Source organism: Halichoerus grypus, chromosome 6 (genome assembly GCF_964656455.1).
Source record: "Halichoerus grypus chromosome 6, mHalGry1.hap1.1, whole genome shotgun sequence".
Classification (NCBI taxonomy): Eukaryota; Metazoa; Chordata; class Mammalia; order Carnivora; family Phocidae; genus Halichoerus; species Halichoerus grypus.
Window position 1 is genome coordinate 20,376,652 of NC_135717.1, and position 24,732 is coordinate 20,401,383.

Sequence of the window (24,732 nt, forward strand, 5' to 3'; positions counted from 1 at the left end):
GCAGGGTAAAAAGACCCTCCTCCACCCCACAAGTATACCCAGAAACAAACAAATCAAAAAAAAAGGAGGAATGGAAGAAAGAAAACTGGATACAAGAGGAGGAACCCTCCCACCCCAAATTAATTGACCATAGGTTCGCAATTTGACCCAATTGGAAAACCAAGATTTACTAAGATAATTTATATGGCAAAAGATAAAAGGAGGCTGATTGGCTTTTGGCCCTCTACAACATAGGTTCTGAATTAACTTTAATGTCTGCTAAGATGTACCAGTTGGGTAACCTTCATGGACTCAATACCAGGGCTCCAATTATGGTTATACCTAGTAAAATAACCATATTTTCTAGCTTCTGTATTTAATGCTTTGACATCTCAGACTTGCTGACTTTGGAAGGACTGTCCCTGGCAGGCTTAGTTGATTCCTAGAGATGGTCAACAGCTTGCCTGTGAGCACACCTTTCACATCTAAACCAACCAGTACAGAGCCTTTACACCCCAACCACCTCCTCCGGGAAGCTCTTACACTTAGGCCACTATCCCCTGCCCTGATCACCCCAGGGGCAGAGACAGATTACTCCAGACACCACTATGGCCTGGAGCCCACTGAAATTATTCAAACTAGCCAGTCTTAAGCCTGCTTACCCTGCCTCACCTGTCCCTTCCCATGGAAACCACAATAAAGGGTCTTGCCCACATTTTCCCTTCATTCCCTCTTTCTCCTGACCAACCCTGGTGCTTCCCTGGGAGGCCCTCCATGGCTCTAAGGACCTCCTTTCTTGGGATCTGTGAGTCTACAAAACTTCATCCATTGTGACAGTTACTTCTATATCTTCCTGGCGCCCTTAAAACATCTGAGACCCCTAGGGGTGCCTGGGTGGCTCAGTCGGTTAAGCTTTTGGCTCAGGTCATGATCTCAGGATCAAGGGTCAAGCCTCTTGTTGGGCTCCTTGCGCAGGGTGGTGTTGGCTTGAGATTCTCTCTCCCTCTGGCCCTTCCCTCCTCCTGCCCCCGCTTGTGCTCTTTCTCTCTCTCTCTTTAAAATAAATAAATAAAACCTTAAAAAAAAAAAAACCACCCTGAATCCCAATAAATTTAAAGATGGTGTTATTTTGCTATTATAGATTTTCCAATATGTTCTGTTTAGTGACTATTTCAACATCCTCTCAGTCACATGTGCCTTGACCTTGAAGGGGACACGTTTTACCTCGTTATGCACAGGGCACCCAAACCTCTCTGCTATCACTTGCAATCTTTGCGGGCAAGATCTTACTGCACCCATCTTTCTTCAGGAACATAGGTATGACATCACATTATGACATCCTACTGTGAGGACATTTGTTTGACACATTTGTTAAGGACATACAAGTTCAGGGGCACCTGGGTGGCTCTGTCGGTTAAGTGTCTGCCTTGGTTCAGGTTGTGATCCCAGGGTCCTGGGATCCCTGCTCACTGGGAAGCCTGCTTCTCCCTCTCCCTCTGCTCCTACCTGCCCCTTGTGCTCTCACTCTCGCGCTCTCGCTCTCTCTCAAGTAACTGAATAAAATCTTTTAAAAGAAAAAGGGACATGCAAGTCCTACATCTTTCAGTATTTTTTGGGTTCTGGAGGTGACATATTCCTTGTTTATAAATTTTACAGAAGCCCATTTAGGCTGTTACTTGTCAATGAGCCCACGTTGGGTGGGGCTCCCCTCAACAAAAGGCTTTAGGATCTGTCCAAGTTAAAATCACCTGTGAGAGGGCAACAGGGTGGCTCAGTTGGTGAAGCGTCTGCTTTTGGCTCAGGACATGATCTCAGGGTCCTGAGATGCAACGCATCATGGGGCTCCCTGCTCAGTGGGGAGCCTGCTTCTCCCTCTCCCTTTGACCTCCTCCTCCAGCTTGAGCTCTCTCTCAAATACATAAATAATATCTTTAAAAAAAAATCACCCGTTAGTGCCCTAAGTGAAAAGGCTTAGGCAACCGCCTCTCCAGTTTCCTGGAGTCCCTGGACCACCCACGGTATCTGTAAATTGTCCATGGGCTCCCAATGCAAGAAACGGCCCTCCTTGGCCCTGGGTTATACACCATGAAAGGAGAAATTGCTGGCCATGCACTGGGCTCTCCTGGAAACGGAGTCTCTCACAGACTCTGAGCCTTCATATCCCGCTGTCTGCTGTTCCTCGGGTCATGATACCCCCACCAGCTCAATGTAGTTACCAAGGCCTTCTTGCTACAGGCTGAAGCCAAAGTCTGCATATCCAACCTGCAGGTGGGGGTGGCTGCTTCTATCCACAGTCCATTGCCAGATTCCATGGTGCTGGAGGACGTCAGCCTTTCCTTCTACCCCTTGGCTACCTCAGGATTCCCTTGGGATCAACTGAGTGACCATCAATGGCAGTTGATACATTTTGGTTTTGAAGACCAACTCCCCCTCTTGGTCACGTGACAATTTCACTTCCTAGAGAAGCACCTGTCCTACTCCTTACAAGTCTCAGTCCCAGGTTGAAATTGGTGTCCAGATATCGGAGTCCACTGTGATGGAAAGCCTGAGATTAAGATTCAATAGGAAGTGGGGGCGCCTGGGTGGCTCAGTCGGTTAAGTGGCTGCCTTCAGCTCTAGTCATGATCCCAGGGTCCTGGGATTGAGCCCCATGTCGGGCTCCCTGCTCAGGGAGATCCTGCTTCTCCCTCTCACTCTCCCTCTGCCTGCTGCTCTTCCTATTTGTGCTCTCTCTGTGTCAAATAAATAAATAAAATCTTTAAAAAAAAAAAAAAGATTCAATAGGAAGTGTTGTCTTGGTATCAGGGAACATCAGAGAGCCTCCAATGGCGTCACTCAATGTTCCCTTCCCCCTCTGCTCCCACAGATCAGGTCTCCTGGCCAAACGACCCTCCTTATCCCAGGGACCAGGCACAGTTTCTCCCCAAGGAGTAAGGTCCATTTCCCTGACAGTGTGTGGAATTATCCAGCAAGTCAATCATTCCCTCCTGCAGGAAGTAAGGCTCACCTTCACTCTCTGGTTACTACAAGGTCTGCCCCCCCCACAGCCCTTGTTCATTCTGCTCCCAGTGCAACCCCCTTGTGGCCCTGCATGGTGTGGGCCATGAGTATACGTGGGTAATAAATTACTGTCGAGCTCATCTGTTCAGCATCCGGACATCCCATAACTTTAGGGTGGGAATCACTCCCTTTACCAACGGGTGAAGAGGAGAAAAATGAAATCCTTCTGCTCCGTACCTTTGTCAAGGCACAATGATGAGGTTCATGGACTTGGAAATTATTTGGGTAATAATGTATTTGGGGCTTGTAAGAATTCACCTGGGGCTAAAGGGCGGCCTGTATGTGAATGATGAGCAGAAGGGAAGGCTGCAAAAGCAAGGGCTTGGAAGGTCTCTTAAAGGTCGAACTCCAAGCAATGAGGGAACCCTCAAATAATTACAGCAGTGAAGTAACATCAGATTTTCATCTCAGTTTGCCCCGACAGCAGCGTGGAGAATGGATTCAAGGGAGGCCGAGAGTGGAACCAGCAAGATTGGTAGGCAGTCTACTGCACGAGTCTGTGCAAGAGACAGGAATGGGTGAACCAGAGCACTGGCAACAGAAAGGGAGGGAAGGAATGAGGTCTTTAAAGAAGTCTGAATGGGGGGCGCTGGGTGGCTCAGTCGGTTTAACGTCTGCCTTCGGCTTGGGTCATAATCCCAGGGTCCCAGGAATTAAGCATTACATCGGGCTCCCTGCTTCTCCACCCTCTGCCACCCTCTCCCCGCCTGTGCTCTCCTGCTCTTTGTGTCAGATAAATAAAATCTTTTTAAAAAAGAAGAAGAAGAAGAAGTCTGAATGAATTGTTTCCAGAGTACAATGGAGCAATTAGCCTTGAACTACAAATGAAGATTTGGAGTGGCTTTTGAGGAAACGAACAAGGGAGTGGACCGTGGACATTTTGCATAAAAACTGCTTAAATGTTAATCGATAGGAGCTAGTTAAATAATTTAGGGTAGATCCATAAACTTTGGGTTTTCATTTAAAGAATTAAATGGAATTCATTCACATTTCTAAAGATCTCTAAAGCAGAGTGAATAAAAAAAAAAAGCAAGTTACAGGATACTATACTCCCAAATAGACAAATATACATGTATTTCTAAAAGGCTGGAGAGAAATCAGGTTACCCATAGAGTGGTTTCCCAGACAACAGAAAAGGAAATGATAAAAATATATATATAAAATAAAAAATAAAAAAAAGAAAGAGGAATGGACTTAGCTGGGAAAACCAAATTGCATTTTTTAAAAAAATTATATTCTTGTACAGTCACGCTATTCATCTCATTTCCCATACAAGGAGTGTGTGCTCCTGTATTTGATAAGTTTGGAACATGAAAACAAGTTGATGTGTTCCTTACCCAAGATATATGTAGGTACCTGCTCCTTGTGAAAACATTAAAGCAATACAAACAATATTTTAAGTATCCTTTGACCACAGCCTCCAACCTCACCAATGTCTACCCTCATAAGAAGTTACCACTGTTGAGACACCTAGGTGGCTCAGTCAGTTAAGCATCTGCCTTTGGCTCAGGTCATGATCCCAGGATCCTGGGAACGGGTCCCACATCAGGCTCCCTGCTCAGTGGAGAGCCTCCTTCTCTCTCTCCCTTTCTGCCCCCCCGCTTGTGTGTTCTCTCTGTCAAATAAATAAATAAACTCTTAAAAGAAGAAGAAGAAGAAGACGCCACTGTTTTCATTTTGGTGAATACCTCTGTAGTCATTAAAAGATCCCTTTTTTTGTTAACTCATAAAAGAATATTTTTATTAAGCTGAAAGCAAGACTGCAAATATATTACGTTTTGCAAAAGGACATTTTGGGATAGGTAAACACACAGAGTGACTTGGGGTCTTCCGAGCGCTGTCTCATCTCTGGCTTGAGAATCCTCTATTTCTTTGAGAGGCCTTTGGCCGCCATTCCAACCTTCTTGGCAGGTGACAGTATTTGGGGCGTGTACGTGGGCAAAGCATCAGTGACGGCATTTAGAAGAAGGTGCTCCGATCCATCCGTTTCCGGTCCAGGTGGGGTAATAAGAGACACAGTTGTGGTGCGGGGCTTCGCATCTTTTTTCCGGGATGTGGATCCTAGGGTAGTGTTCAGACGTGGTGCACCTTGTTTCATAGCCAGTCTTCCCCTTCCTCCGGAATCTGGGGGCTTCACGTCATGAGCAGAGGGCTTTGGTGGTGGCAAAGCTGAATGAGATTCCGCTTCTAGAAACTGGACGAAAAGTCCTGAAAAAGAATTCTTGGCCATAGGTCAGTGATTTGGCTTCACACGTGTGTTGGGGGCGCTTTTGGATCCAGGCTCACGAGTCATCCAGCTGGTAACACCACCTGGCCCTTCATTGAACAGCTGCCGCATCTGGTCTTCTCGGATCCCCAGCATGCTTCCCATCAACCTTAAGGCTTCCTGCCGTTCGGCATCAGGTGCTTGGAAAGATCCCAGGAAGAGTCTCCTTAGAAGGGTTTAGTCCACCATTCCTTTGGACTTACTAAGTTCATCAGTTTCTTCTGTGTGTCCTCCAGGATTTCCTGCTGGACCTCATTCTGTTTCTGGAATTCTTGGAGTTGGTCTTCCTTCAGCTCCAAGTCAGCATTGGTTTTATGTAATCGTCCCTGCAATGACTTCAGTTTTCCTTCTAGGCTGTCTGCCTTTTCCATCCATTCGGCGAGTTCCAACTTGAGGTCAGCTAGGATGTGACCATACTGCTTTCCTTCTTCCTGGGAGGCAGCAAGGTGGAGCGCGGTGTCCTCTTTCTGCTGGGTCACCACGTGCAGCTGCTCCTGCAGCGACTCTACCTGCACACTGGCTCCTCGGAGGCATTTTCCATGGCAGTGGAAGACAAAACGAGTTTTCCCTGCAAGACCGTCACTTCCTTCCTGAGTTGAGCCACTTTGTCTTCTGAGGCCAGAGCTTCCCGGCGATGAGCGTCTTCGGCTTCTAGAGCGAGGTGTCCGCCGTCTCTCCAGCTCCTGGGTTAGGCGTAATTCGCTCTCACGTAAATGGTGAACCTCCTTCTGGAGGGCACAGGTTTCCATTTGTTTCTGTTTCAGGGCCAACAGGACTACATCTCTCCCCTGTTGGCACAGAACTGTCTTTCCCTGCATTGATGTAACTGCACTGACCAGCCGGTTCAATACCCCGGTCTCGTGCTCTTCTTTCTCTTGCAATAGTTGCTCCAAAGCAAGTGCCTTCTCTTTCATCGCAGCACCCTGGGATTCCTCCTCTCTCCGCATCACTGAAAGCAGCCTGTCTCTTGCAATGCCTCATTTCCCACTTCCTTTTCTCTAGAAGTTTCCACGACTTTTGCATTTTCCTTTTTCAGTTGACACACATCCATTTCCAACTCTGCTATTCTCGCCTTCAGATTGGTGACCTTCTGCCTCAAAAGTTCATTTTCACTCACTTGGCTATGGAAGTTCTCCTGTAAAGAAAGCAAGTCCTCACTTTTCACTTGGATTCAGAGCTCCTGATCCTGAATGAAGTTTTGTAGAATGGCCTGTTTCTCCTTCAGCTGCTCGATGTCGGAATCCCTGTGTTCCTGCTGTTGGCCTTCTTCCCACATGGCAGCCACTGAATCAATCCATCTCTGCTTATCTTCCTGGAGGGTTCGAATCATTGTATCTTTTTCTTGCATTGATTTTCTTAGCTCTTCTACCTCCTCTGGGAACAACTGAGAAGGCTCACTCTGTCAGATTTCATGGCCTCCAGAGAGTCCGCTGACTCTGAGGAGTCGGGGGAGGGCTGGAGGAAAATCACGTCCAGTTTCCCTAGAAGGAGATCCTTGGCATTGCAAAGCTCCCCGATGCTGAGCTGAATTTGTGCCAGTTCCTTCTCTAAATGTTGTAATTTTATTTCATTGCCTTTGTACGTTTGGATCAGGTCACTAGAGGTCGTCTCTAGTTCAGAATCCTTCTCGCTGCTGGCGAAAGCCCGCGCCTGGAGTTGTGCCAGAGCTCTCTGAAGCTGGGGTGACTCACGCTTCATATTTTGGACTGTGGTCATCACCTGCTGTTTCCACTCTTCCATGATCTTCACTCGCTGTTTTAATGTGTCCCGTTCCTGTAGAAGCTGCTTGAACTGATCCATATTAACGCCTCGAACCTCATTACCAGTGCTGGATGGTTGCAGGAGTGTCAATAAAGTCTGACATTTCTGACTTAACGCATCCACTTCGAGGTCTTTCTCTCGAACAATGTGTGATAAATTCTGAATCGTTTCTCTAAACAGCTCCTGACCACTACTGTCAATTCTAGTGGACAGTTTTTGATTCTCCTCTTGCATCCGCCGGAGGTCTGCTTCTGTGGCAGCCATTCTATCTGCCATTTTGTCATACTCTGTCTTCAGATTGCTGTTCTCCCTCGTTTTCTCATTTAAGACAGCCAAGACCTGTTCGCTTTTCCAAGCATGCTCTTGCAATTGCCGCTGAAGTCGCTCCACGTCCCCGTTCTGGCTGTGAGAAGCCGCAGAGATCCTGCTGGAAAGACCCTGAATCTCCAAGTCTTTCTGCTTGATAATCTGAGTTAGTTTACCAATCTCCTCTTTGGAGAGCCGATCGATCTGTTCCGTCAGTCGGATGTTCTGTTCAGTTAGAAGCTTCATCTCCAGTTCGTGTTCTTTGATTCCTAGGACTAATCTTTGAGTTTCGGCTTCATGTGAATCAAGCTTTTCGCTTCCGTTTTCTCTAGGAAGAGGCTGACTGGTTGTGACTTCCACATCATCACAGTCTTCTGTTGGAATGTGCTGGCTTTTGTCAGGCAACCGGGCTTTCATTTGTTCTATCGTGTCCTGCAAATGCTGAATCTCCTCGTCTTTCGCTGAAAGGAGCTGAGCGTGTTCAATATTCATCTGCTCCTGCCGGTATTGGAGATGCTCCACTTTCTGCTTCTGCTCTTGTAAAGAATGAAGCAGTCCTATCTTCCCCTGCTGCTGGTTGTGAATGATCTTCTGTTGCTCTCTGATTTCCTCCTCGAGATCATCCTTTAACTCCTGCAGTTGAAACACCTCACACTCTAGTTCTATGATCTCGTCTAGGATTTTAGGGTCGACCGCAGGAACAGAGCGACTCTGTTGTCTTAGGCTCTCCAGTTCTTCTCTCACATGATGATTTTCGCCTGTCACGGATGGGAGACACCTGTCTTTGTCCTCCACGGATGGCTGGAAAATGTCATTGCTTCTGAAGGTTTGGGTAGACTGACCGAATTCCTCCTGAAGCTCTGGACTTCCTGTAAGTTCTTCAATATACATCTCTTTCTCTTTAATGAGTTGTGTCAATTGCTTCTGCTCCTCCAGAGCAGAGGACAGCATTTCCTTCGTTTCTTTATGGTCGGCGTCCATCTGCTCGATCCTCTTTTTGAGGTGTACTATTTCCAGGTCTTTCTCTTGACTGTGTTGAATGAAATGCACATGCTCTAAAGGGGACAATTCTTTGATAGTTTGCTCATACTTGTTTGTTTCCTCCAACAGCTTCTTTTCCGCCCGAGCCAATTTTGCTATTAACCGTCCTTTTTCTATTTTTAAAGCCCTCACAGCAGTGTTGTTTTCCAGAGAATCCTCATTGTTCCGGAGAATAGATTCTTCCAGTTGATGTCCTACATCCTGGAGTGCCAAAACCAACTTTTGGTTTTCTGCTCTGAGCTCAGAAGCAACGTTGTTTAAATTGTCATTCAGCTGCTCCATTTCTTCAAGTTGTTGCTTCAACCTTCTAAGCTCAGTTTCCCTTTCTTGAAGTAAGTCATCTTTCCCATGACTGGCAGACTCTTGATGTTGCAGGTCTTCTATCCGTTTTTCATACTCGACGAGTTGTTTGCGGTGCCTGTCAATGATGTCGGCCAGTTTTTCTTGATGGACACTGTGCAGTACCGCAACTCTGAGTTGATGTTCCTCCATCTCCCTCAGCCGCCTCTCTTCTAGGTCCCTGATGGTGCTCTTCAGTTTCCAGATGGCATTGGAGTCTGAGCTATTTGGTCCCTTGGACAAATGTTTCCAAAGTGTAAGATCAGCCTCCAGTGTTTTGATCTCGTTGAGGAGTCTATTGATTTCTGTCTGAGATAATATGACATCAGCAAAGTCCATCGTGAGATCCGAGTTGTAGCCGGTCAAGGAAGTCTCACGGCCATCCACTCCCCCCTGGGAATGGCCTAGGCCAGAGCCCAGGCCACCAACCCAGGAGCACATCTCCGCGGGTCATAGAACTGTCGTGGTCCGCTGTGGAAAAGCGTCCAGCGCAGTCGGACTACCCCGCCAAGTGTCCCAGAACCCCTGCTTGCGCCAGGCTAAGAATCAGAAGACAATAGGCGTTTCTAGGCAACGCCTGCGTGGGCCCGGCACCCGCCTCCCCTGCGCAGGCCACGTTGCTAGGAAAGGCCGAGGCCTCGGGCCTTCCCAGGGCCGACTCTGGCCACTGGTGCCGGTCCCAGCCGCTCAGCCCCACGACTTCCCATGCAGGGCTGGGCCCCTTCCCCTTCTGCCCCTGCTTCCTGGCTCTCCTGGGTGGGCCCCTAGTGAGTGCTCCTGCCTGACTGCCCCCAGGTGCCTGCCCACAGAAAATGCATGTGGCCCTGGACTTTCCCCCTAAGTGGTATCTCGGTACACAACTCCTGCGGCTTGTGCTTTCCACACAACAGTATCTTTTTAATCGAGGTGACTAGTACACAGGCACACGCATCCATTCACCTAGGAGAGCAGATCCCAGGTGCATTTGACAGATATCTACACCTGCGCAGAGGCACGGCCCTCAAGGAGACTTTGGGCATTTCCAGCGTCCAGAGCCTGCAGAGTGCCCTGGCCCTCCCTGCCCCGTCAGCCCTGCGGGGACAGCGCGCCCCAAAGCCGGATTTGGCGGTTCCCTGGCTGCCGCATGCGCCGCCCTTCCGCCGCCTCCAGCCCGTGTGCGGCCTAGTCCCGTCAGGCGGTTGCGGGGGCGGCTGCGGTGCCTGGTCAGGGGGTCCCCTGGTCTGTACAGGGCGGCCGGTGTCTCGGGTGGCGGAGGCCCGAGTGCGCACCGCGTCCCCGGCCTGGCGCAGGTCGACCCGCCGCTCCCGGCACTGACCCGGCGGGCGGCGCCGCTGGAAGTGACGCGGCGAGGGCGGGGCGCTGCCTGAGAGCCGCCGCCGCCTGGGCCGGGAAGCGATGTAGCCGCGCCAGGCCGTCCCCCGAGCTGCCCGGCCCGAGCCCCGCGGGCCGCCGCCGCCACCATGAAGAAGCAATTCAACCGCATGAAGCAGCTGGCCAACCAGACCGTGGGCAGGCGAGTGCGCGGATCCGGGCCCGCAGGGAGTGCGCCGGGTGGCGGCCGGGGTCGCGCCGGGTGGGGACCGGCGTACGGGATCTGAGCCCGGAGCTGGGGAAGGGGCCGGGCGGTGGCGGTCCGGCTGCTCTCCGGGTCGCCAGCTCCGGTCCCCTGCCGCCGCCCCGCACCAGGCACGCGGGGTCCGGGCCGGGGGCTGCGCCACGCCGAGGCCTGAAGCCCAGCTCGGAGCCGCCGCCGGAGCTCCCGGGAGCAGCGGGGTGGGTCGGCCTCCCAAGACGGCCCCGGAGCGGGTCCCTGCCGCCCATTGTCCCGGCCCCGCCGAGCATCGCCCTGGGGGAACTGGACCGAGCCTTCCCCTGCCCTCCCCCGGGGTTTGCCCTGGGCGAAAACTCGGGTAGCCCGTGAGCCCCAGGCCGAGCGGACGCTGTGCTCTGCGGGCGATGGTCTCAGGCTTTCCGGGTCGCCCCGCCGCTGCAGACCCTCCACCTCCCACTGTCTGATGGCACTAAATAAGGAAGGGGCCATCAGAGCCCCTGGGATCCGCCTGGGAGGTTCGGGCGTCCATCCAGGGACTCTACAGGTGCCGCGGTCTCCAGACCCGGGCCCCTATGACCGGACTGCCCGAGATCTTGACATTGAGAAATTGGGCACTGGGAGGAAAGAACTGTGGAAACGCCTTGGGACGACTTTTAGTTTAACTTTGAAGAGGTTTTTAAAAAGCCTTTCTCCCTTTGGATTTGGAAGCCGATTCTTCTCCAGGTTTCTTTGGGACTGCTTTAATGCTTGACAGGAAACATGATCGATTATGAAATGACAGAATAGACAGGAATTTGTGGAGCATCAGGCTGTTGCAACAGGAACCATTGGTGGTTTTGAGAGCTCCTGGAGGTGCTTGTCATGTGCCCCATTATCTGGGGCATATCTTTCAAGGTCTTTTAGGGCAGTTGGCTGTACTGGACCTACTGACTGTTTATTCTGGGAAGAGATATGAAAGTGTGAGTTTTTCACAGCTTTTGCTTCTTTTTTTCAACAATTGAGTCAAAGGGGGAGTTTGGTTTGACCCAAGCACGTGGAGATAGTTCTTTTTGTGTGTGTACCAAAATGCTTTTACTTCCCCTCCCGTTTTCTAAATTTGCTTTTTACTGTTTCGGTTCCCCCCACCTCCCCACCCCCTAACTTTTTGCTTAGTGGCTTAGTTTTTTTGTTCAGTTTTGTTGCTACGCCACCCTATTATCTTAGTGTGCATTTATCCTGTTTCCAGAGTTGATGCCTGTCCCCTAAACCCTAGCAGTGCCTACTTTTCTGTCATTTGTAGGAAAATGATAGAAATAATGCTGAGAGTGTGGTAGACAGGGTAGTAGTGGGGGCCAACATTTCATCAGAGATCTGTAAATGAATTCTAAGATAATTCCTTGTGAGTTTTCTTACCCCGCCCTCCTTTATATTCTTAGTGACATGCCTTGTGAAATCAATATTCGGTGAGTGTCAAGACAGATTTGTCACATTGCCTTTCTGGCCTGTTTATACACTGTCAGGAAAGGGGTGTTTGCTCTTTTTGCTCAAAGTTTTGAGGCTTTTATTTTATTTATTTATTTGACAGAGAGAGAGCACAAGTAGGGGGAGCTGCAGGAGGAGAGGAGGAAGCCGACTCCCCACTGAGCAGGGAGCCTGACCTGGGGCCCTATCCCAGGACGATGGGATCATGACCTGAGCCGAAGGCAGATGCTTAACCGACTGAGCCACCCAGATGCCCCAGTTCTGAGCCTTTTCAAGCTACCAAGCCAGGCAGGGTCTCTTTGGCCCCAGTTCCTCTGTAGCAGCTTCTCTCTTCACACTTGGATTCCGGCTATAGGTGCCCCACTTTTAGTTTCCAGGGCAGGCTGAGCCTTCTTACCCGTTAGTCTCCACCTGCAATTTTCCGGAGCCCCTTTCACTGCACCAGCCCTGTAGTTGCCTTCTACTCATTCTACAGCTCTCCACGCAAAGGTGTCTGCCTCTAAGAGGCCTTCCCTGATGCTCCAACACAGACTGGATGGCCCCAGCCCGGGGAAGTTTCAGAAGTCCACACAGCACCTCATTTTCTATAATGCAGTGGCCATTTTCCTTGTTACTGTTCTCCAGTAAACGAAATGCCTTGAGAGCCCTTGCTGTCTTTCTCTTTCATTTCCCAGCATCTGCTGTGGCGCCTCGCATAGGGTAGAAACTCCACAAAGATTGTCACATCCAGTGTAGATCTAGTTCTTACCAGATTGCCCTGGCGGTGTGAGCCCAAGCATGGGAAAATGAAAACTGGAGAGAGTCAATGGTGATTCATACTGGGACTGTAATTCCGGCCCTGACCTTTGACTCTGTTTGAAAATCTTTATTGCTCGATGCCAGTGGAAGCCGAGGCTATTACAGAGCTATGAAGGGTGTGGCAGTTACGCTTCCCAAATCAAAACTTTTTCTGGGGGAGCTTTTGGTTCAGTGCTGTCGATTTCCTCAACACATTTGTATTTCTTCCACTCAAGTCATTGTAAAAGCCTCGGGAGGGAACACGGAGGCAGGAGAGAGCCTAGAATTGTGATTGTGTGTTATCGTGCTATTGGTAGACATCAGAAGCAGGATTCTGGGTGCATTCAACACAAGAGAAAGGCTAGAAGGTAAAGAAGGTCCCCTGCACCCACGAGTGAAGTCATGTGTGTGAATGGCATGCCCATCCTGTGTGTTATCCATTCATAGAGCATTGCAAGGCCACGTTCTCGTCCCAAGATCGAGGACCTTGCGAGCAACCCCACAGTGAGGTTCCGTGGGACGAACATGGGGGAGAATCAGGAATGGCTGGAAGGAGGGAGTCCTCATGATGCGATGTATTTCCAATGGGAGGATGAGCGTATTTCAGCAGACGTTTTGTGTCTCACAGGCACCACGCTAATGCGGTGGTCTCATGACAGGGGTGTCCCAGAGAAGAGAATTAGGATGGTTGATTGATTCATCAAGGGGCACTTGTTGAGCCCACACTGTGTGCCACTGTTCAAGGTATTAAAGATTCAAAAGTGAACACAACCCAGTTTCTGCCCTGAAGGGGCTCAATAGATTTGTGGAAGAGATAGACAAACAAGAAATAATTATAGACCATGAGATAAGTGCTTAGAGAGGGATCGCTAATACAGTGAGCAACACTCCACTCTCAGTGGATGGAGAGAGGTACCAAACCCAAACCAGCAAACCAGGAGAAAATTGGAGCAGAGCCTTTCCCCCCATCTGTAAGCACTTCTTTCAACTTTCTCTCCTATTGATTAGGTCTCCTTTGCTTGTAAGAGAACCCAACCCGAATTGCCTTAAGCCAAGATGGGAATTTCATTAGCTCGTATGTGACCCACAGAGTCCAAAAGGGAGTATGGCTGCAGCCAGGGCTAGATCCAGGGGTTCCACTCTCTAGATAGGCTGTGTCCACAAGGGGACATCCCCGCCCCCACCCAGTTGTCCCTCCTCCTCAGTTCAAGTCCCAGAGGGACAGAGACTACTTTTCACTGTGGCCAGAGCCGCAGGATTGACTCTGAATGTGTCCAGCTGGGTCCCATGCCTTGCCCTGGAAATGGGAATGGAGTCAGCCCCACCCAAACCACAGGGACTGGGAATGGGGGACTGCTGGCCCCCCAGAGAACACTGGGTGCTGTTACCAGCAGGAGGTGAGAAGGAATGCTGGTCAGGATACAGTAAGTAGCATGTCCTGTCTTTGTAGTCCTGCTCTAAAAAGAAAGATGTATTTTGAAAATCCCCAGTGCAGACAGATAATCCATCAGATGCAGGTGGTTCTTTTGGGGGAGGTGATAGCCTCAGTGGAGGAAGGTGTATACCAAGGTGAGGAAACCCAGGAACGTTGAGTTGCGAGGTAGAAGTGTCAAGGAGCAAAAGAATCTGAGCCACCACCTAGGAGAGCTGATGACCTAGGTGAGGCTCTGGAAGGGAGTGTCTCTTCGGGTGTCGGTTTGTGCCAAGGTTGAAGGACTACTCCCTGCAGGTCCGAATGCTTTCCTAGATAGTAGCCTCTAGAGAAGTCAAGGTTATAGACTGCAGGCTACTGAAAGCAGAGTGACGAACAGTTGAGGGCCAAGGGGGACCTCGCCAGTGTCTGTCTCAAAAGAGGGGCGTGTGGGAATATGGGCCCAGTGTGGCCTGAGCTTTGGAGTTTTCGAAAAAGGCCTGAAGTCTGGACTTTCGTGAAACTCGTGGCATTTAATGCAAATTAAAGCGCCACCATGACACGACGTGGGGCTCAACAGAATCTGTCCGTGGCCAGACCTGGTCTGTGTGTGGGTCACCAGTTGGCATTTGCGTGTGTAAAAGGATAGGGAGGTGAAGGATTCCTGTTACAATTTTCCTTTTCTCTCCTGTACCTTACCCTGATACCACTGCACTCTCAGGTCTTGGATTTGTGGAAGAGCTTGTTCTTTCCTTTTCAGATATCTTTCAAAGATCTGATAGTCATACTCGTCAGTACTTCTCTAGTGGGTTAGCTTCCCAAGTGCTGTCCCAGAGCACCTGGCTTGGTTCTCGCCTACTGGTGCTTATCATTTCTAGGTTATGAGGAAGGAAAAATGGCTTGCCAAGTATGCCCAGCTACTCAGTGGCCGAGGCAGGACTCGGGGCCAGGGTTTCTGACTCTGCATCCCACGTGTTTCTGAGGACAGACCCTGGGCTGGCTGCCTTTTCACCTGATTCACCAGAAAGGGTTAATGTGGATTCAGTGCCTTTGGTGCTGGCTGAGCTGCTGGGCTAGAGGCTTTGCGTAAATGATCTCACTGCCTTCTCCACAGCAAGTCCCAGAGGTGATGTTATTTATTCCTGGTTGAATGATGAGGAAGGGAGGACTCAAAAGAGGTCCTCAGGCTAGTTCATGGCAGAGCTGTCATGAACCAGAAACCAGGTCTGGGATTCCAAATCAGCCGTAAATCCGGACTTCACGTGGGCAACTCTTCTTGGAGAAACCCCGTTTTGGAGTTATGTGGGACGCTTTCATAAAATCCTGGAAGCTCAGAGTTGGATGTTGCTCTAGTCCAGTAGCTCCTACCAGGGATGGTCCCCCAAGGGCATGTGGCTATGTCCGGAGACATGTTTGTTGGTAGGACTTGGGTTGGGGGGCAGGGTACTCCCAGCATCTGCTGAGAGAGGCCAGGGATACTGCTGACCATCCTACCATGCACAGGACCGCCTCCACACAGAATGATCTGGTCCTAAATGTCAAGAGTGTTGTGATTGGGAAACCCTGGTCTAGTCCTTTTACATTCTCAATATGCGAATGGTCAAAACCAAAGATTTAAACTGTTTGCTTGCAGGGCATCGATATGTTGTTTGGTTGAATTCTTAAGTATGTATTTATTTCAATCCTTGGCCCATATTTAAAGATTCAGTATTTTCCCATGAAAACCTGGATTTCCAGGTTCTTCTACCACCATGAAGACCTGGCGATGGCAGGAGTTGCTCCCTTGTACAAGCAGTAGTGGTGAGTAGCTGCCGTCCCCTCTGGACTGGACGTCAGCCATCCATTTTGCCCCACTCCCTACTGCCTTGCTTTCCTGTGTTACATTCCTTGCAGTCCCCTCCCTGATCACAGAAATCTAATGACCTTCCCGAGGAGCAGAAGCCTCACTGCCTCCCGAGGTAGCCCATTGTATTAGGGGCAACGCAGATTCTCACAGCGAGTCAAAATGCATCTCTGTGGTTAAGCGTCTGCCTTCGGCTCAGGTCATGATCTCAGGGTCCTGGGATCGGGCGCCCTGCTCGGCGGGGAGCCTACTTCTCCCTCTCCCTCTGCCTGTTGCTCTCCCTGCTTGTGCTTGTGCGCTCTCTCTCTGTCAAATAAGTAAATAGAACCTTTAAAAATAATAAAATGCATCTCTGCCTGAGCATCCCAGGGCAGTCCTCTGGTGCCACGAAGAATCAATCTCTCTTCTATGAGACAGCCCTTTCTGTATTCAACATCACAAACCATATCCTTCACTTTGTCAGCAGGAACATTCTCCGTCCCTCACCTACTCTACACACTGATTTCCCCAGCCTTTTCCAGGGGAGCTCTGAACAGGATTTCTGAGAAAGGGGAGGTAGCGATGCTTTGTTTGCCTCAATCTGAGTGGATCCCATCCAGCGTCTGCATAGAGCAGAGGGAGAAAGAAATCTGTTATCCTTGCAACTTCTTCTGAGTCTGATCTTGCGTGGCCTTGTTACACACTTCACATATTGTGAAATCATGGAATATCAAACAGCGTATTTATAGGTCCGTGAAAACCCATTGTTCACTGAAACAAAAATGAACCCTAAACAGATGTGGTCCTTTGGCATCGGTTTTACATGTGAAGGCAGCATGTTATTCTCATCTGAAATGATCTCTGTGTTAGTGGCTCCCAGTATGTCCCTGGCAGACCCTCCCACCCCCGTCCCCCCGCCCGAGGGACTTGACATTCTGGTGTAGGGTGCCAGAATTAGTATGTGCACCATGCATTCTTGTCAGACTGTAGAAGTTTGGCATATATCATTCTATTTCTGTTTCTCAAATGTAAGTAGATGCCACAGTAATTAATCAAGTATAAATCCACTTAGAGATATTATTACACTCCTATCTGCTTTGTCTCTGTTAAAATAGGAGCCTCTTTTTAAAAAGTTTGGGTTAAGGGGGGGTTAGTCTATGATGTTCCTACCTTTCCAGGGCCCCAGTGATCTGAAGGGCCATTGTATTTGGACAGAGACATGCCCCTTCTCTCCTGTTTTCTCAGACCATTCCCCTGGGACCCTACCGCCCGCAGAGCCCATGCTGTTTACTCTCTGGCCCTTTACAGGGAGTGTCTGTGGACACCTGCCCTGGCGCATCGAGTGCCACGCCACACCTCCTCTGTCATCCCTGAGTACCCCTCTTTCTCTTCCATGTTCTTTAAATTCAGGCTCTCCCTATGATCTGGCAGCTCTGCCTCTGGAGCATCTTTGACTCGGTCTCTGCCTCTCCATGGCCTAAGTTCAAGCTTTCATTTTTTTTTAAAACCTGGACTCGAAATTGTCTTCCAACTGGCTTAGCTAGCTTGAGCTGGATTTTATCCCTTTTGTGGGACATCTAGGCCTCCACTCTGGCTTGGCATGGCTAGTCACAGTTTTATCATAGCCATTCCTCTCTAAATTATTTTCTTCTGATGAATTCTCTGGAGTCCAGAATCATGACATTTGTAGGAGATTAATACGGATGTGGTCACAGTATTGCTAAATGGCCTTCTACGTGATAGCGCTGTCCTTTAGTTTTAGTGCAACAAATGATGTCCCCCGGAACGCACGTCATTGTGCACGCCATGAGGAATGTTGTAGTTCACCATTGTGCTAGTAGCAATCAATATCGCCTTATAAAAAAAATTTGCAACCTATTTAAATTTTTTCCACTAAGGTTGAAATGAATGAAATGTATTTGTATTTCTTTATGAGTTTTCTGTCTGTGTCATTTGTGCATTTAATTGCCATGGAATTAATGTCCCATTGTCAATTTCATTGTTCTGTTACCAGTTTGGTTCAACAAATGTCTACTGAGAACCTGTCAGAGGCTGGGGTTAAAAAGATCACCAATTCCTAGGAACTTGAGTCAGCAGAGAGACCTACGAGCAGATAATTCGAATACAGCCTGTTGTACCTATTCTAGCAGATCTTGGGTGTTAGTAAGGAAATATTAATGCCATATCTTGATTTATTCACTTATCACAATATAAACAAGTGAAAATTCTCATCCTTGGGTACATTACATAATGAGTGCAGGGATGGTACCTTGAAGGAACCAGTTCATGACCATGTACACGTTTGATACAAGTTTCAGAAGATAAAGTGGATTCTATTGAAAACCCAACCCTGTGATTTATAGAAGACACTGCTTTTTAAAAAAAATTTTTAAAAACATATTTATTTACTTGAGAAAGAGTGAGAGAGAGAGTGCACAAGCAGGGGGAGGGAGAGGGAGAGAGAAAGGAAGAGGCAGACTCCCCGCTGAGCAGAGAGCCCAATGCGGGGCTCCACCCCAGAACCTGAGCCAAAGGCAGACGCTTAACCGACTGAGTCACCCAGGCGCCCCAAAGACACTGCTTTTGAATATGTCGGCCTATTTGTAGCCAGTGATGTGAAAACAATATTAAGTTCATCTTAAGCTCTCCGGGCTGTAAGACTTGTTTCTTTTTTTTTTTTTTTTAATTTTTTTATTGTTATGTTAATCCCCATACATTACATCATTAGTTTTAGATACAGTGTTCCATGATTCATTGTTTGTGCATAACACCCAGTGCTCCATGCAGAACGTGCCCTCCTCAATACCCATCACCAGGCTAACCCATCCTCCCACCCCCCTCCCCTCTAGAACCCTCAGTTTGTTTTTCAGAGTCCATTGTCTCTCATGGTTCTTCTCCCCCTCCGATTTCCCCCCCTTCATTCTTCCCCTCCTGCTACATTCTTCTTCTTTTTTTCTTTCTTAACATATATTGCATTTTTTGTTTCAGAGGTACAGATCTGAGATTCAACAGTGTAAGACTTGTTTCTAATGTCTTGCTATTTCCTGTTAATTACAACTTATTAATGATTTGCATAGGCTGCTTCCTTTTGATAGTCCCAAGATGTTTCTCTCTGACTGTCCTTTCCCACAGTTCCTTTTAGGTGTCTTCCTTATCAGAGATATTTTGGTCTAGTAGTCCACTTAATCTCTCCTTAAATGTTTCATTAGCATGTTTTCTATCGTTTCTAGGTGGGTTAGCCAAACTTATGACACCTAAAGAATTTAAATAATAAATGGTAGACTAAGTAAATAGGTACTCAAACGATATGAAAGTTTAAATAAATAAATGTTCAGAACTGCCCAGAAATTCTTCTGAGCAATGACCAGCTACCTGTGACCTGTCAGTGTGAACATTTCTAAGTCTACCAGCTTGGATTTCACGAGGTCATTGGATACTTTCAGATGCGTGGGCTGGACTGGCCAGTTGAACTCATGCCCATCTGTACCTTGGGGAAATACACCAAAGTGTTTCTGCTTCACTTGATACGGTGGGTGCTAAGATAGATGGAGCATGGACACTGCCTTGGGGTTCTGGAAGATTTCTCTGACATGTGACACTTGAGCAATCTTGATAACAGGAAGTAGAGATGACGGGTGACCGACAACTCCCAGAGGGAAGAAAAATTCTCGGGAAACCTAACCCACTGACAGTTTTATCCTTTAACTTAATGTTTTTGTCTACAAATTAACTTAATATTTTTGTCTATAAATTATAATATAATATATATAATATATTTTTGTCTATAAATTATAATATAATATAATATATATAATATATAATATAATATAATACAAAATCTGATTGCTAGCAGTGGGAAAACTCTGTCTAGCTCTTATTTTCTTTTTTTTAAAGATTTTATTTATTTATTTGAAGAGAGAGACACAGAGAGAGAGGGAACACAAGCAGGGGGAGTGGCAGAGGGAGAAGCAGGCTTCCCGCGGAGCAGGGAGCCCGATGCGGGGCTCGATCCCAGGACCCTGGGATCACGACCTGAGCCGAAGGCAGACGCTTAACGACTGAGCCACCCAGGCGCCCCTCTAGCTCTTATTTTCAAAGTAGGTAGTAAACTAATGGTTTTTTGTAGATCCACATGTACTTAAGCCCAGAGTGACTGTGGTGTTTTAATTCACAAGCCTCTGGATGCATTCCCATCCAATAGATGGATAAGTTGGTTCTTTACAAAGTTTTAAAAAGCTTTAAAAGCAGCATACTCTTATTTCCTTTGCCTAATAAAAACTGACAGCCATCCTTCTCCAAAAGAGACAATTTTGTTATACATTGAAACTCTATGGAGGCATCATTTCTCACAGTGCCATTTTTAATTTCTTTAATTTTCATCATACTCGTTCATCCCCTCTTACAACCTTTTCAATACTCTCATTGCTTTTGCATTCTCAGACCCACTAGGATGCATAACGTTCCCCAAACAACCCCAGGATGGCAGGACTAAAACACATGAGCACCTATGACTGTGGACTCCAACTTTTAGAGATCGGCAGTGTTGACTGGCTTTTGTTCTCATCTGTGGAAGACCATGGTTAGAAAAGCTTCCGTGCCAGTTTTGGGAGATCAGTAGAATTGGGGGAAGCCCGTATATGCAGAAGGTTGAGAAAGCAAAGTTGGTGGTCTAGGAGGTCTAGGAGGACCACTCTGGTGGCAGGTGACTTGGGACTGTGGAGGAAGGGGAAGAGGGGGGGAAAGTGAAAGAAACTGTTGTAACAGGCTAGGGGGGAGTAGGACCGTGGCATGGGGACTGACTTGCAAACCTGTTTAGCACCATGGTGTTTGGGGTGAAGAAGGGAGAAAGGGAAGGGTTGACGTGATTCGGGTTATGGCTGGATGTTATCTACTGAAATAGGTCACACAGTGATTCTTCACTTCCGTTCGTTTCTGATGCTTCTCTTTTTTTAAACATGTAGTTCTCATGCCGGCTTTGACTTTTTGTTGGCTTTCCTTTCATTGGTGTATGGCTTTGGGGGGGTGTGTGTGTGTGCGAGCTGACACCACACTGTGCTAATAATAGCTACCAATGTGTAACGTGTTTTTAATCTGGCAGAGCTGGTCTTCTTCAGCTTTTCTTTCTTAGGTGCTCCTCTTTCTGTATAGAAATGAATTTTGGTATCCCTTTGTTTCTAGCTCCTAGAAAAGGTCCCTTATGATTTTGATTGGTCTAGAGTTCGTTCGGCCACATAATATTTATTGGGTGCCTGCAATGGTGTAGGGTCTGAGGATACAAAAACAAATAAATCCCAGGTATTTATGGTCTAGCACATCCGTAAGCTAAACCTTGGGGAGAGTTGATGTCTTTTCAACAGGAGCATGGCCATGTATCTCTTCCTATACATGAAGCTTTTATGTGCTTCCTAAGTATTTTGTTATTGTTGGAAATAGTGCCTAATTAGTTTATTTGGCAAACATGAGTGATGTTCATGTTTGTATATATATTTATTTACTTTACTAAATTAGTTGCAGCTGATCATTTTGTTACTTCTTTGAATTTCTGTGTATATAATATTATGCGTCGTGTTTTTGTTTCTTCTTTTCCTATTATTTCTTTCATCTCATTTAATGGGTTAGACTCCAAAATAATGTGTAGCTGTATAATTGTTTGCAGCAATATTGTATAAAGGGCATGTGATTTCACTGCCATTAGGCATTCCAAAAATGTGATAAGGACTGGTAAAGCCCTGTTTAAATGCAGATGTCCTAATCTGAGTACTTCCTGATGGAAATCTACAGGCCTTTCCTCTGTCTTCTTGGAGCCACACACCTTTTAGTATGCCTGACGTGTGAGCTTAGTCGTAAGATTGGCAGGTGTGTGGCTTAAAGGCAGAATACTGAATTTGTGGTAGTCCAACCATACGGAGAAAACAACTGCAGTGCACTTGGACTGAGGAAGGAACTGGAAGAGAAATTTGAAATGGAGTAGACGTAGCAATATGTTAATATAACTTCTAAAGAAGTGGTTAGCAGGTCACGGGGAAGTGGACTTAATTGCAGCCTTAACTCTTGGGGCAGTCTTTAGGAACAGAAACCTTGCTACCCATGGATTTAGATGGAGGTTCTAACAGCCCTCTCCCCGAAAAAAAAAAAAAATCATCCACACACACGAATTGCATATAATTTCCCAGCCTTCACCCACCTCTTCCAGCCCAGGGCCAAGAACCCCAGGATTAAAGAATCCTGCTAGCTCCTGGAGAGATGTGTAACTGCAGTTCCCGTGCCTATGACAGGCATGCACCTCACATGTTCTCCAAAACACACACTTGACCTCTATGTGGGAGCCCCCCCAGAAAAGCCAAAATGGGATATTCTGGATGATGAGATGTGGCGGTCACCTTAGAATAATCGGCTCCTTTTGGCAGTGACTTCATTCCAGAATGTTTTCAGAGCTTTTAGATGAGGGCTTTAAAAACCTAAAACCGGTGGCGCCTGGGTGGCTCAGTCGTTAAGCGTCTGCCTTCGGCTCAGGTCATGATCCCAGGGTCCTGGGATCGAGCCCCGCATCGGGCTCCCTGCTCTGCGGGAAGCCTGCTTCTCCCTCTCCCCTCCCCCTGCTTGTGTTCCCTCTCTTACTCTGTCTCTCTCTGTCAAATAAATAAATAAATAAATCTTTAAAAAAAATAAAAAACTAAAACCGCTATAGGGCAGCTGGAGTATAGTAAAAGTTGAGCTGGACGTGAGTCTGTGCTGTCCACCAGCTCTCTCTCTGACCTTGGCCGCCCCAGCCTCCCTGCTGCGCTCCCACACTGGTCAGACAGGGCTCCCGATACCGCACGGGGACCAGCCCTGGTAGGTGTAAGAAGTTGGCATGAGGGGCGCCTGGGTGGCTCAGTCGTTAGGCATCTGCCTTTGGCTCGGGTCATGATCCTGGGGTCCCGGGATCGAGCCCCGCATCAGGCTCCCTGCTCCGCGGGAAGCCTGCTTCTCCCTCTCCCACTCCCCCTGCTTGTGTTCCCTCTCTCGCTGTCTCTCTCTGTCAAATAAATAAATAAAATCGTAAAAAAAGAAAAAAAAAAAGTTGGCATGAGGTAGGGAGGCATTTTAAGACTGGGAAGCAGTAGGAGATAGCAGGTTAGCACTGGAAAGAATAGGCAGGTTAGATTTCACCTCACCACCAGGGGCCAAAATAAATTCCGGACAGATTAAGGGTTTCTAGTAAAAAACCGAACCATAAAATAGAGGAAAAGATGGAAAGTTCTTCATGCTCTGGCACAAGAGTACAGAGAATAAATAATAAAAGGTAACCTATAGATTCAGCCATGCAAAAATTAAACTTCTGCCTGTCGTATATCATAATTAAAATGATGACAGATGACTAGTTGGAAACAATTGAGAGCAGCCACAACGGAGGGCTAATGTCCTTAGTGTATAAAGCTCTCTTATCAATCAGTTTAAAGAAGTGCACTCTAATGAGCAAATACCGTCAACAGAACGCTCACAGATGACCAGTAAGTGTATGACACTCATTTCAAAACTACAACTAATTTTAGAAGCACAAAGCTTCAAGATGGCATGTTTCACTTACCAAATTGGCAAAGCTCAAATAATGATACGTTACTGTCTTGGGAGAGCTGACAAGGGCCGTGTTTATCCAGTCATACCCAGGTGGGAATATAAACTGGCATTCTTTTCCAAAAAGAAATTTGCCATTGCGTTTTAAGAACCACTTGTAAGATCGGAACCCAAATTGTCCATCGCATCCTCCAATCTCTTATCCTTCTGGATCCTCTTCCCAAAGAGTCCCCCTCTGTGCTTTCTTAAGTCCCCTTGCTTCTCTGACCTCAGTCAGTCATGGCAGGGTCTCTGACCACACTTCCAGCACTCTGTCCAGCCGGCCTTTTTCCTTCACCGGTCCTGCTGCCCGACAGCCCGACTAGGTCACCAGGGACTTCTTCCTGCCTGTACCTGGGATGCAGGGCGTGGTCCAGAAAGCTCATCCCACTTCCCAGGTCAGGGCGGCCAAGATGTTCCGGCCTCCAAGCTCCGCTGGGCTCTGAAGACCGCCTCTCAGCCCTTGGCTCAGTTTCCTGTCCCATTTCCTAAGTGCTTTTGCCAGACTTTGACTTTTCTCAGACCCACTCCACCCGACTCCAGACACACCCACTCCCCTCGGATGACCTGCCTCCTTGTTTCCAGAGAAATCTGGCCACTGCCACCCCGTCCAGGTCCCTCAGGCTCAAGCTGATCAGTCTAAGTGGTCTGAGTGGTCACTGCCCCCCCCCCCTCCACGAGCCACTCTCCCCAGGGCGGAGGTGCTTCCCCTGTCCGCTCTGCATTTCCAGCTTCCCTCTCTCCACGGGTTCTTCCCAGCCACTCGCGATGTTCAGGTTGTCGTCCTCGGCTCTCTTCCTCCCGCGCGGGGCTTTGCAGCTCCGTCTGCCGTCAGCGCCCTGCATGTTGGCTCTCAGTGAGCATTCCTGTCCCCTGTGCCACCGTTCGCAGTTTCAGCCAGCCAGCCATCCTTGCTTGAGGGGCACCACACGCCGGCTTCTTCCCCGCGCTCCCTAGACGCTGCTCTGCTGTTCGCCGCTCCGGTTGCTCTCCCACTGTGTTCCTCACCAGGTTTCTGCGCCCAGCTCTTCTCTTCTCTGCAGATCTGCATTCCGAGCGACCCCCCCTTTCCCCCCCCACCAAAACCAAAAAAGCGGTGTTTGCTGCTCCTGCTGGCGGCACGCTCGGAATTTTCTCTACGGACGCGTCTTCCGTGCTTCAGAACCGCCCAGCAAAAAACACACCGGACATCTCCACTGGCACGTTCGGCAGACCCCTTAAGTCCGGCATTTCCGGAGCTGACCTTGTTGACCTTACCCTCAGAGCCTCCCAAACTGTCCCTCCAGTTGAAGAGCCTCACTGTCTAGCCAGTCACTCAAGATAGGAACAAGGTGATCATTCTAGGGGATTCCTTCTCCCTT

General features: G+C 48.3%; 1 protein-coding gene and 1 pseudogene across 5 annotated transcripts in view; one reads left to right on the forward strand and one right to left on the reverse strand.

Annotated features, from left to right (window-relative positions):
* Positions 1-4,756: 4,756 nt before the first annotated feature.
* LOC118548589 (thyroid receptor-interacting protein 11 pseudogene) lies at positions 4,757-9,193 on the reverse strand (annotated as a pseudogene).
* A 912-nt stretch (positions 9,194-10,105) lies between these two features.
* Positions 10,106-24,732, forward strand: part of ARHGAP17 (Rho GTPase activating protein 17) — an 87,652-nt gene continuing 73,025 nt past the window's right edge. For all 5 annotated transcript variants that reach the window (XR_004923653.2, XM_036112493.2, XM_036112496.2 and 2 more), the window contains exon 1: positions 10,106-10,265. Coding sequence is in view for 4 of the 5 variants with exons in the window: in XM_036112493.2 (XP_035968386.1) it covers positions 10,213-10,265 (53 nt within the window). In the remaining variant the exon portion in view is untranslated. The remainder of the gene's footprint in view (positions 10,266-24,732) is intronic.